The following is a 13,307-nucleotide window of genomic DNA, read 5'->3' as shown; positions in this document are numbered from 1 at the left end:
TGTTGTGACCCCATACATAAGTAATCAAGATGAAACGTGACTGGAATACGAAATGACTGAAACCCTGACGTAACATAACGTGACTTGAACATAACTTGAAATACATGACCAACTTGAGATAGAAACATTTCGTAACATGATATAACATATAATAGACAACATATTTAACATGACATACTTGCAACAGTGAATATTACATGACTTGACATATATGTAATAGATGACATACTTAGCATGGCGTACTTGTAAGGTACAGTAATACATGACAGAATATATTATGTAATAGATAAAAATTTTATGACAGAATAAATTCTGTATAATAGACAATTAAGCGATAACTTGGTATGACATGACATATATGATAACACACATGCATACACTGTAGTTCCTTTACTTAGCACACATACACAGTAGACTGCTTGTAAGTTAAAAGTTAACTTACCTCGATCTCCCCGTTTCTTATAAAACTTCAAGTGCGATCATGAGGAACTGTAATTAGTGATTCTAAAAGTTAGAACTAAATCACTAATAATTTGAAATATGGAAAATACTAACTTAAAGAGTAAAATTTTCATTTTACTCTCTACATGTGGGAAAATGACTGTTTTACCCATAACTTACGAATTTTGCATACTAATTCCAAAAGTTTCCAAAATTTACATTCCTCATGTAAATTTTGTCCTAAACTTAAATATCAAATCAGAAAAATTTAAAACAAAACACAACTATGAAAGATACACTATGGCTGAAACATCCATAGGCTATTTCTCTTGATTTTTGTTGCGATTCATTCCAATTTCAAAACTCATGCTTAAACCAAAGTTTTGCAACAAATATCTTCCAATCCTAAATTCAAAACCATACTTAAAACATCCATTTAGAAAAACCTAATAATCAACATCAAACTTTTTTGTAAAAAAATCCAAGCACTTGAATCACAAGTTTTGACCTTAAATCAAAATATCTCCAAGAATTTCAAAAATCAAATCTTACTTCTAACATATTCATAATATCATCCTAACATCAACCATGCTTTAAATCATCAAGCTAAAGTCACCAAAATCACAAAATAACATTTGAAGTTTTTGGTTTTACACTTAGTCTAAAAACAGAAACATTTTTCTCAACTAGTTTTGATAAATCTCTTGATCAATGGCTTAAGAAGGTGAGATCTTCGAAATAAAGCATCACATGGTTTAATGATGTGTCTTAAATAGGATCCAACCATCAAACTTAAAATCACATAGCTAGAAAAAAATAAACATGGATCTAATCCAAAAATATCAAATCTTAGGCCTAACCGAAATCCTGTTGCATAGAAAAATCATATATTTGAAACTAATACTAAATATCTCCAAAATAACATTATAACATGAAAATAAGAGACTTAGGATCATCATATAAAAATATCAAAGCCTTTAGAGTAAGATCAAACCTCGAAATATTCAAACTTTCTCCAAATAAAAACTGTTTTGCCACTTCCAGTTTTCAAGTTTCTAGATCTAAGAAAATCTATCATCAAAAGCTTTAGTCATATAACAAAACCTCAATGAAAACTCTTAAACACATGCTAAGAACACTCCATAAAATTTTCGGACCAAGATATGTCCATTAGATTGGTGAAAAACTTCAAAACATAACATACTCTCTAGATTCACGCCTAGAATGACCTTTCCATGGTTAAAAATACTTTTAACTGACCAAATGACCATGGAATGATACAAAAAATATATCTATAGAAACTAGACTCAAAGAGGAACAACTTTTATGAAGGAGTCATCGTGTGAAAATACTTACAAATGGTTAAAAATTTCCACGTAAAAAGACCCATAAATCTATCCGAGAGCTCTTTTGCGTTTCTCTCTAAGAACGGGATGAAGAAATTATTAAAGTGAAGTAAAAGTATCTTGCACGACTCAAGACTTCTGTAAGGGGATTATTTGGACCTTAATGATCATTGAGTAGAGGTATACGTGTGACATGAAGTGAAGGATAGTGGGGGGCAAGGACAAAAACTATGGGGCATGGTGCTTGATGGGGTGGGTTCCTCCATACTATTGAGTGCAGCTTGTGGCAATGAATGATCTGCCAAGTGGGGGAGGAAACTTCTCCAAGAAGCCTTGCCAAGGTGGCCAAATTCGTGGGCCTTAGTGAGCCTCAATTTGGTTGATCAGATGAAAAAGATTTTGCTTAGGTGTCATGATCTCACACCTTGATTTCCTTCACAATTTTATCTAATGGTTTCTTTTTGTGCCAAGTATCTAATACTATTAATTATGTGTGGTTAAGATCTTGCCAAGTGTCCAAATAAAATTTCGCTAACCTAATTTGGACATTACACATTGTGATTTTGAAAACACTGCGCTTAGTACGTTTACTGAGGTTACTATTCACTCCAAAAATAAACTTAATAAACTTAGTACAATGAAATTTTCCTATGAGGCTGCAGGAGCCCAGATGACATCATGCAGGGACATTCTTTGATCTCTGTAATAGCAAGTGCAAGTTATTATCAATAGCACAAACACTTTGATATTTATATATACGGAATATTTTCAGACACTAGCATCAATTTTCATACATCAATGGCACAAATATTTTCAGACATCAATGGCAAATAACAGAGATCCACTGTCTATTGCAAATAACAAAGATTAGTGAAACTCACAAATGCCTACAAAAACTAGGGTTTTGAGTTAGTAAGAACATATCTTAGTGCAATGCAACCAAGAAGAAATTCAAATACGTACAACCAAGGAGAGATCTCGAAATACATACCCTAAATCACAAAAAGAATCTCATATGAAAGCATATATATGACGGTGGCTTGAATGCGGGTTGCGACAATGAGGTGAAGAAGTCGAGAGGGAATTATTGAGATATCCAACCATCTATACAAAAAATTAAAATCTGAAAACCAAGCTCTTAATTAATCAGAAAAACTACAAGGGGCTCTTATAGAGATGAGAGAAATAGAGAGATAAGGGAGAGATCATGGGGTATCGGGGCTTGAAGGGGGAGAAACTTGGGTGGATGTGAGAGAGCTTCTTGCACGACTGAGAGGAAATTGACGTCGATGGCTAGGCTTGCTACGGCAAGCGACAGCAAGGAGGGGGAGAAAACAGAGAAATAGAGAGGGAGTATATTAAGGGTTAGGGCACAATGGTGGACGGAGAGAAGGGAGGGGGAGAGAGAGAAGGGGTTCGGCGACGGCGGCAACGCGGGCTAGCTAGGGTGGTCACGGGAGGGGACGGCATAGGTGGGGGGGGGGGGGGGGGGAGGGGTTAAAGATGAAATGAGAGAGGGATTAGAGTTCTGGGCGCCGTGGGGGGGGGGGGTTGGTGTTTGTTTTCGTGAGTTTTGGCGCCGAGTAAAATTCATTAAGTATTTAAATTTTAATTGCGGCTAATATTTTCATCACTAAAAATAGATAATAATTTTTTACAATGACTTTTTTTCATGGTAAAAAGACAATCTAACTCGTCACAATAATTATTTTTCCACTAAAAGTCAATATGTTGCCTATGTTTATTATTCCGGAAATAAGTTGATCACAAAAATTACAGAGGTGGTAGGAAACAATCTTTTGCCATTAAATATTATCGACCATGATAATCTCATGAGAAAATGCCTATGTTTATTTTCTCCAACAATTTTAGTGGCAAAATGCCACTTTTTTCCACGATATTATGCCGTGGAAAAAGAACTCATGACAAAAGCCCTAATTTGTTGTAATGCTAGCACCATCCTATAACAAATGCACAAATCTCATGTCCTCGTTAAAAAAAACTGGATCGCATGGTAAAGAAATGCGATTTTTATTTTTTTGGAGTTCACTTAAAAAAAAAAAAAACTTTAAAGCTTGTATCTTGCATTATTCTAATTAATTCATAATTTTTTAATAAAATCCTATTATTATAATTTTAAAGAATTTTTAAAAATATTATTGTACTAAATAGTTGTATAAAAAATATTAATTGGGTTGTTGGTTTCTCATTACTAGAATATATATATATGAGGCAAATTATTATACACGGTTTACATTGTTTAAGCAGTACTGTTATATATACATGCATGAGAATGTTGATCATTCATTTATACGTCCGAACCTATTCTATTCAAGTCCGAGTGAGGTGTCTTTCGTGTATTTGAGTTGCTTGATAGTATGCTAATTACAATTTTTTTGTCTTCTTTATACAACTCAATATGGGAAATATGTCTCCTTGATTTTGTACGTGCGATCTTTTCGTTAATGAACATTTGACATAATCCAAAAAATAGGAAGACATCACATATTCAAGATGCAATATCGGGTAAATAAGTTAGCATGACATGCATGAGTAGAGTGGGAATTTGGGTGGAAAAGTGATGCCGGGCGGATAAAATAATAATTATTTTTATAATTAATTAATCATCAGTATTTAGAGATTTAGATTGAGAAAATATGTAAAATAGAGAGCGAGAAAACTTTGAGAAATGATTTATCCATAAAAGATTGATACATATAAACGGGCTAGAATAGCTAATGAAATTTGAGATTTTGAGAATTTTACATAAAAGAGCAAAATCTCAAGTATTGCATAAAGATAATATGTAATAAAATAAGAATCGTGCCCAAAATTTGGCTTGAACAATTATAAGAATCATCTCTAAAAGTGATAACGAAATAATTTCATAAAAAAAAAATTAAATTGATGACTTGTAGGAGAAATAATTAATTTTGAGATTGAAACGAAGATCACCAGGTGTCACTTAGTGACCATGTTGTGCACGCCGAAAAGAACTTTCCAAAATGGGTTTTATATGCATGATTATAATACATGTAACCAAAGTTATGATCAAAATACATGCACAATTTATTACAATCCGAACAATTTTCATCTTTTTCCTATACTGATGATCCTGATCTAAGTTGTCCAGTACTATCAACGGAAATCTTTCAACTCAGCGTCATGAGATCTGGATTCTCTCCAGTCAAAAGACAGCGCCACAACTAAAAATACAACAATGTTAAGAGGCATTCAGCTGCAAGTTTGCTACATTAACGTGATCAGTGATGTTGTTATACATGGAATTACGTGACTCGTCGTGAATGATTGAAGCAATTACTTCACCTTTATGATCAAGATTTTCACTTCTAAAGCCATAGATTGATCGACGCACGTACAAGATTTGCACATACACGTACTTCCATAGCCTCCATGCTCCACGTGGTTCCTGGCTTTACGAGAAAAAAATTGTAACTTCGAAATTTGTATTGACTATATTGGAGTATATATTGAAGTACTGAAGTACAATTCTTCAACGTACAAAAGCGAAGGTTATAAAATGGTTCAACGTCAAATAAAATAAAATAAAAAAGAACAAAAAAAAAAAAAAAGAAAAAAGAGAAAGAAGCAGGGGAGACGTTTCGATACAAGAAAAAAAAAAAAAAAGAATTAAAAACCAAGAGAAAGAAAGCAAACGAAAATGACGAGCCAAGAAAACAATGTCTGACCTCGGCATTCTATCAAACCGTTGGGAGGCGAGCGGAAAAGGCATTCACCCGTATGTGAACTGAAATAGTATCTTGGTTTTACCTGTCTTCGCTTCTTTATACAGTTTGCGAATCATCGAAACTTGTCAGTTGAAGCTGAATACTGAAAGTTGGGGGATCCGACAGTTCGACGAGGAGAGGGAACGGAAATCTTTTGAGAAACAAGATTTATAAAGGGTCTCTGACTCTCTATCGGTTCTAGCCCACATGAGCACGGGCTACCAAGTAATGAGGGCCAGTAATATGGCTTTATTTTTGCTGCTGCGCAAAGTCTAACATGCATTTTATCCGTCCGTACAACACCCATAAATAAGGTTAGATATGATTATAGAGAACTGTTACAAATACAAAAAGATTATATAAAGTAAATTTATAAATTGATATAATTTTATAGAATCTGTTAGATCTATTCTATTATAAAAATAATTTTACAATCTAACGTATTACATCAAACTACATCATTTTATATATTTATTTTTATATAATTCTTTTATGATTAAAATATTTTCTATGGTATTATAGTATACAAGTTTCATGCACTTTATTTAAAAAAAGTGAAATATATTATTCAAAAAATAATTTTTTTAAAATAAATCTTAAATTTATTCAATATTTTTAAAGAAATATACAAAATTTACACATTATAAAATTACAAATATCATTTTTTCATTCATTTATCTTAGATGAAAGTCCTTTAAAACTTTTTGATTTACAAGTTGGCCGTATCGAGGCCGATTACTTTTCACAGATTTAATTTTAAACTACTGTTACAAATCAAATATTATAATATTAACAATTTAGAAAACGTTTCCTCCACATTAACAATAATTTGCAACATTTAAAAAATTATTTAGCTATTGTATTGATTTATTAATAAACAAAAAGCTCGATGACCACAAGATTTTTTAATAAACAATTTATTACTATTCCCAAAATTATCGTCTCATCGGCCAATTCCCAAACATCTCCAGATCGTGAAATCGGGGGATCTTGTGCAACTTGGGCCCTCGAAGGTGCCGTAGAGGATGTTTCATATATGGGTACTCATGATGGTGTAGTGGTGTTTATCCAAAGAAACCTTGACCACTACAGGTCTTTCTCCAACTCACACAGGAGCTAGCATTATCTTATTTCTGTATATAAAATCTTCTTCTTCGAGAAGAAACAAATACATAGACCGTCTAGAAGTCAGAAATTCCACCCTGATCAACCGCGTTGCGTGCAATTAATCTTCATATTTTAATTTCTTGCACCTTTTTTTCCTGGAAGCTCAGAGTCAGAACCCCTCGTTCATACGCTTCCGTACTGATCCCTGTCACAGATCTACTTATCCAAACGCTATATATAGAACAACTCGCCCCTGCCATTTCTCCACACCAACCAACTGCTTTACATCCTAAAATTCCTTTCAGCAAAAGGAACTAGAGCGCCGAAAAGGGAACACTACTTTCCTAGCTAGATATACACCGTTCGTATTAAAGGGAAGAAAATGGGCGAGCAAATTACGAACCAGGAGCAGGTGTACCCGTTGGCACCAGCAAGTAAGATGCCAAGAAGCGATGAAGAATCAAACACTTTGCAATCCAACGAGCTCCGAAGAAAGAAAAGGATCAAGTTGGCGATATATATAGCTGCTTTTGCTGTATTTCAGACCATAGTCATCGTGGTCTTTTCTCTCACTGTGATGAAAGTTAAGACCCCTAAAGTCAGGTTGGGCACAATCGAGTTAAAGAACGTGACCACTATCACTGGAACTCAAGCATCGTCACCTTCCTTCGACATAAGCTTCACAACCCAAGTTAGGGTTAAGAACACAAACTTCGGTCCCTACAAATACGACAGCTCTAATGCCACCTTCTTGTACCAGGGCGTGGCCGTTGGGGAAATCTTCATTCCTAAGGGTAAGGCTGGGATGCTTTCGACCAAAAAAGTTAGTATAACTGTTAGTGTCAATTCAAATGCCCTGAACAGCACTACGAGCCTTGGAAATGAGTTGGGTGCTGGGACCTTGACGCTGAACAGCCAAGCCAAGCTTTGTGGGAAAGTGGAATTGATGTTTGTGATGAAGAAGAAGAAGTCTGCCCAAATGAACTGCACCATCTCTATCAAGCTTAATGCAGAAAACGCCGTGGATTTGAAGTGCAAGTGAACATGAAGCTGTTTTATGTAGCAGTTTCCTAGCTATGTTTTTTTCTTATTATTATTATTATTATTTTTTCCTTCCCTGGGCTTTTGTTTGTATATTTGTTCTTATTATTTCGATTGCGAGGGAATACTACACTTATACGCATTTCACGATTTACTCTATATCCATACGAGTTTTGTTATATATAATTTTTTATATATTCTTTATGTATTTTATTAATGTGATTAGTCAAAATAGTTATTTTATATTAAAAAATGATATAGTTAATCAAATTAGTGCAGTATGTAAAAAATATGTAAAAGTGATTGCACACAAGATTTTTGTATATATATATACTCAAACACATGTGAACTCTTTTCATGTCAATTATATATTGTCATTATTTTCAAGTGACGAATATTTTAATTACTAAGTGATCTTGCAGTTGCAGGCGATTTAGTTATTTATTAAAAAAAAATGATTTATACAATTTTAAGATGTACAAGTTTTATATAGTATATTTGAAAAATGTGAGACCGTGATGTATGAAAATCTCACCCCGCTATGATCACTTTTTATCAAAGAGATTGTTCAAATCAAAGGTCACATATCTTTGTAATTATATCCAATGTTACTATGTAAAATAAGAAGAGAATCAACACCACCTAGTATCGCCCCAACCAGATAAATTATAATTTGGGGAGTGTTATTCCTACCGACAGACATTTATTACTGAAATGGGTATCAAATTGTGTATTTTATTTATTTTTTAAATATAATTTTTGTTTATTTAAAAAAAACACAATATTAAAAACTAAACAAATAAAAATGCTAAAAAACATAATAAAAAAATACTATATATCATTTTCCTTATAATTTATAAAACTTTAGAAGAGTGATTGCTCAAAAAAAGTTGTGGTCAAAAGATTTAGACCCAATTGTGCAAAAGTGACCAATGCTTGCATTACATGACACGCACAATGGTAATGAAAGCAATTCTAGGTTGACAAAGTCAGATACGGGTACACACTATATCCTTTGAAGAAGGTTATCTACTACTTTTTTTAATTAAACTTTATAATTTGAAGGTGGGTCCAAAAATATTATACAGATTACTTGGTGGGGCTGTTCTTTTTTTTTTTATTTTTTTATTTATAAAAATAGACTTCATTTCATTCAATAAAACCGAAGTTACAGTTGTGACTAATCAATACAAGGAAAAATCTAGATTACCAGCCAAAATTACACATCTGTCAGGGGCTCCTCCGACTACAAATTTCTTTGTGACGGAAATTGTCTTAATTTCTATAAACTCTCTCTTGACAACAGTCAATAAATAAAGTGCTCTGTTAAAAAAGAGCTAAACGACCTCTCTTCTAAAGAAGAGAGGTAAAAACAGACTCCATCCTCTTAAGGAAGAGAAGTACAACCACATTCCATCCTCTCAAAGAGGAGGAGGACAATCACTCACATACCTTCTAAGGAGGAGTGGGACTCAAATGTTATGGACATTTAGTCCAATAGCCTATTTCTTTTTTATTATTAAATCAAAACAGAACACAAAATACTTAGAAAAAGCAATCACAAAAACATTGGCAAGAGGGCTATAGCACGTGGGCCCAGTCTAAACAAAAGGACATCCTGTTAGCACATGGGAGCCCTTAGGGTTTCTTCATATTCTTTAGTCGCCGCCACCCCTGTGACGCCCCCAAATTCCGTTTGGGATTGGACGGACATTTGAAGCGTCGAGACATGCAACACAAGGTTACCTGCCCCCGTTCATGACATATAAGATGCAATATTTCTAACATGCATCTAACATTATGCAATATTCGCAGCGGATAATTTTTTTCTTTAGCAATACTATGCACCAAATTTAAAATATCTCAAATGCTTAAAACATACTTTATACATAAAGACCCATTGAGTAGATCACAACACTAGTCCAAAATGGTTATGATTCAAAAAATACTAAAGATGCAACCCCATTGTACAAGTAGTAATTTACGTTAACTACCATATTAACATTGACGTCGCACCGTCGCTTAGTCAACTGTGTCTAGTTGATCAGCTCCTGATTCTCCTTCAGGTCCTGTAACAAGATCTACCATTCGGGGGGAATGGTAGTTAGGACTACCAAAGTGAGATTTGATTACAAATCTCAGTAAATTAACAAAAAAACTTTCACACAAGCTAATGATGCATGCATGACAGTAAAAGCATAAATGCATAATCAAATTCATAAGTAATTAAAGCATAACTTGGCGTACAATATAGCATAATTGACATAACTTAAATTGAAACATGAACTGAACTTGACTTGACATAAACTTGATCTGAAACTTGACTTAACATGAAAAATACATACTCCACAGTTGTTGTGGCCCTATGTATTCTACACAAACTTGACTTAACATGAAAAATACATACTCCACAGTTGTTGTGGCCCCATGTATTCTACGTGTAAATACATACTCCACAGTTGTTGTGGCCCCATGTATTCTACGGAAACTTATTCTTTAACTGCTTAAATACATACTCCACAGTTGTTGTGGCCTCATGTATTCTACGTGTAAATACATTCTCCACAGTTGTTGTGGCCCCATGTATTCTACGGAAACTTATTCTTTAACTGCTTAAATACATACTTCACAGTTGTTGTGGCCCCATGTATTCTACGTGTCACAATTGCTGTGTCTCACGTAGTGTATGCGCCACAATTGCTGTGACCCCATACATAAGTAATCAAGATGAAACGTGACTGGAATACGAAATGACTGAAACCCTGACGTAATATAACGTGACTTGAACATAACTTGAAATACATGACCAACTTGAGATAGAAACATTTCGTAACATGGCATAACATATAATAGACAACATATTTAACATGACATACTTGCAACAGTGAATATTACATGACTTGACATACATGTAATAGATGGCATACTTAGCATGACGTACTTGTAAAGTACAGTAATACATGACAGAATATATTATGTAACAGATAAAAATTGATGACAGAATAAATTCTGTATAATAGACAATTACGTGATAACTTGGCATGGCATGAAATATATGATAACACACATACATACACTGTAGTTCCTTTACTTAGCACACATACACAGTAGACTGCTAGTAAGTTAAAAGTTAACTTACCTCGATCTCCGCGTTTCTTATAAAACTTTAAGTGCGATCACGAGGAACTGTAATTAGTGATTCTAAAAATTAGAACTAAATCACTAATAATTTGAAATATGGAAAATACTAACTTAAAGAGTAAAATTTTCATTTTACTCTCAACATGTGGAAAAATAACTGTTTTACTCATAACTTAAGGATTTTGCATACTAACTCCAAAAGTTTCCAAAATTTACATTCCTCATGTAAATTTTGTCCTAAACTTAAATATCAATTCAGAAAAATTTAAAACAAAACACAACTATGAAGAACACATTATGGCCGAAACATCCATATGCCATTTCCCTTGATTTTTGTTGCAGTTCCTTCCAATTTCAAAACTCATGCTTAAACCAAAATTTTGCAACAAACATCTTCCAATCCTAAGTTTAAAATCATACTTAAAACATTCATTTAGAAAAAGCTAATAATTAACACCAAACTTTTTTGTAAAAAGATCCAAGCACTTGAATCACAAGTTTTGACCTTAAATCAAAACATTTCCAAGAATTTCAAAAATCAAATCTTACTTCTAACATATTCATAATATCATCCTAACATCAACAATGCTTTAAATCATCAAACTAAAGTTACCAAAATCAGAAAATAACATTTGGAGTTTTTGGTTTTACACTTAGTCCAAAAACAGAAACTTTTTCCTCAACTAGTTTTGATAAATCTCTTGATCTATGACTTATAAATATATGATCTTCAAACCAAACCATCACATGGTTTAAAAAGATGTCCTAAAACATATATAAGTTTCTAATTCAAGATCACATGGTTAGAAATTAACCAAAACATAAATTTAGCCAAGAATATCCACACTTTGGATTATTTGAATATCTCTTTGCATAAAATTTCATATCTTTGAAACTAAGATCAAATATCTTCAAAATAATAATATAACATGTATATAAGATACTTAGGATCCTCCAATAAAATTATTAAAGTCATTAGAATAGGTTTAGACCACCAAAGAGTTAAACTTTCTCAAAACAGAAACTGTTTTTCCTCTTCTAGTTTCTAAGTTTCTAAATCTAAGAAAATCTTTCATCAAAACCTTTAATCATGCAAAAATCCTCAACCAATAGTCATATATACATGTTAACAATACTCCATAAAAATTTCGGACCAATATCTATCCATTAGCGTGGTCAAAAACTCCAAACTATAACATATTCTCCAGTTTATCTCCCAGAATGACCTTTTTATAGTTTACATAATATTTGACTGACTAAATGATCTTAAAATGGGACAAATAAGATATCCATGTAAACTAGACTCAAAAAGGAACAACTTATATGAAGAAGATTTTATGATAAAACACTTACAACAGCTTCGAAATGGGTGTGCAAAAGACGTCCTAAAAGCTGTCCGAGAGAGTGTTTGATAATCTTTTATTGGAAGGTGTAATTGAAGATAATTTCGTGGGGAGAGGTGGCTGGAGATAATTATGGATGAGATATGAAAGAGATAAGGCTGGAGTTGAGAGTTGAGTGTAGTTTTCTCCTACTCAAAATATCTATAAAAGATTATCTCATAATATTCTATCCAATAGTATCTACAAAAATCAACTTAAGATATTTTTATCTAATAATATCTATAAAAATCAACTCAAAATATTTTTAGCCAATAATATTCATGAAAATTACCTCAAGATATTTCTTTTTATCCAATAATATCTACAGTTTTGAACAGACGTTTTGACCGAAAATATGAAAAAATGTTATTGCGCCATAAGACTTTAAATAACCATCCGAGTCTAATGGCATAAACCATAATACATTTTGACACTTCTAACTATTTCCAATAATCAAAAATACACTTCTGATACCATAGTAAATAATAATACTAACTATGTAGTTAGACAAAAACTTATATGATTAATGGATTCGTGAAAACTTATGGGGTTTTCACGAGGTTCTTAAAGTTAATAGAAATTTCACAATTGAATTTCTAGCGGGCTGTTACAACCCCTCTCCCTTCTTGCGTCTACCTTCGTGAGTTCCCCACCACACGAGCGTCAGCCTCCGCAGGCATCACGAACCACCGCTGCGCAAGAAGCCCATCCATTCCAGTCCAGCATGTGTTCATCTTGCTTCATTGCGCAGGCGGCTCCTTCTGTCCATAACAGAGCATCTTCTCTGTTTCCTTGTAGCAAACAAAGCACCTCTGTCCATCTCCTCTGACGTTTGGCTCCGGGAAAGAAAACCAGAGAGACCAACAAGCTGAAATAGCCTTGCTGTTTTCCTTGCCAATATTCGAGTTTCTTCATCCTTCTCATCTTTGATGGAAAACTAGAGAAACCAACGCTCAATCCAACACTTCTTAATCCACTACAAAGGCCAACCACACGTTCGCATAAACCCAAAACCTAATTTTCGAAGAAGAGGTGGTTGCTAAAGGCTACTGCGAGAGAGATACGTCCAAAGAAAATGCCCTTAAGCTACCATAAGACAG

The 13,307-nt window shown here is 33.5% G+C and overlaps 1 protein-coding gene and 1 long non-coding RNA gene across 2 annotated transcripts; one reads left to right on the top strand and one right to left on the bottom strand.

Annotated features, from left to right (window-relative positions):
• Positions 1-4,781: 4,781 nt before the first annotated feature.
• On the bottom strand, positions 4,782-5,761 carry LOC122292710. The gene is made up of 2 exons (XR_006236994.1): positions 5,498-5,761; positions 4,782-5,221 (listed from the first exon to the last, which is right to left on the bottom strand). It is a non-coding gene; the product is annotated as an uncharacterized LOC122292710 (long non-coding RNA).
• Positions 5,762-6,714: 953 nt separating this feature from the next.
• Positions 6,715-7,865, top strand: LOC122292530. The gene has a single exon (XM_043100931.1). It carries the CDS (start codon positions 7,026-7,028, stop codon positions 7,683-7,685), a length of 660 nt encoding a protein of 219 aa, XP_042956865.1. The 5' UTR covers positions 6,715-7,025; the 3' UTR covers positions 7,686-7,865.
• Positions 7,866-13,307: the final 5,442 nt, after the last annotated feature.

The sequence above is a fragment of the Carya illinoinensis genome, chromosome 13 (assembly GCF_018687715.1).
Source record: "Carya illinoinensis cultivar Pawnee chromosome 13, C.illinoinensisPawnee_v1, whole genome shotgun sequence".
Classification (NCBI taxonomy): Eukaryota; Viridiplantae; Streptophyta; class Magnoliopsida; order Fagales; family Juglandaceae; genus Carya; species Carya illinoinensis.
This window is presented reverse-complemented; position numbering and strand designations above follow the sequence as displayed.

Bases quoted from the DNA above. Each gene is read 5' to 3' on its own strand.
- LOC122292530 (XM_043100931.1), top strand. From the start codon at position 7,026: ATGGGCGAGCAAATTACGAACCAGGAGCAGGTGTACCCGTTGGCACCA.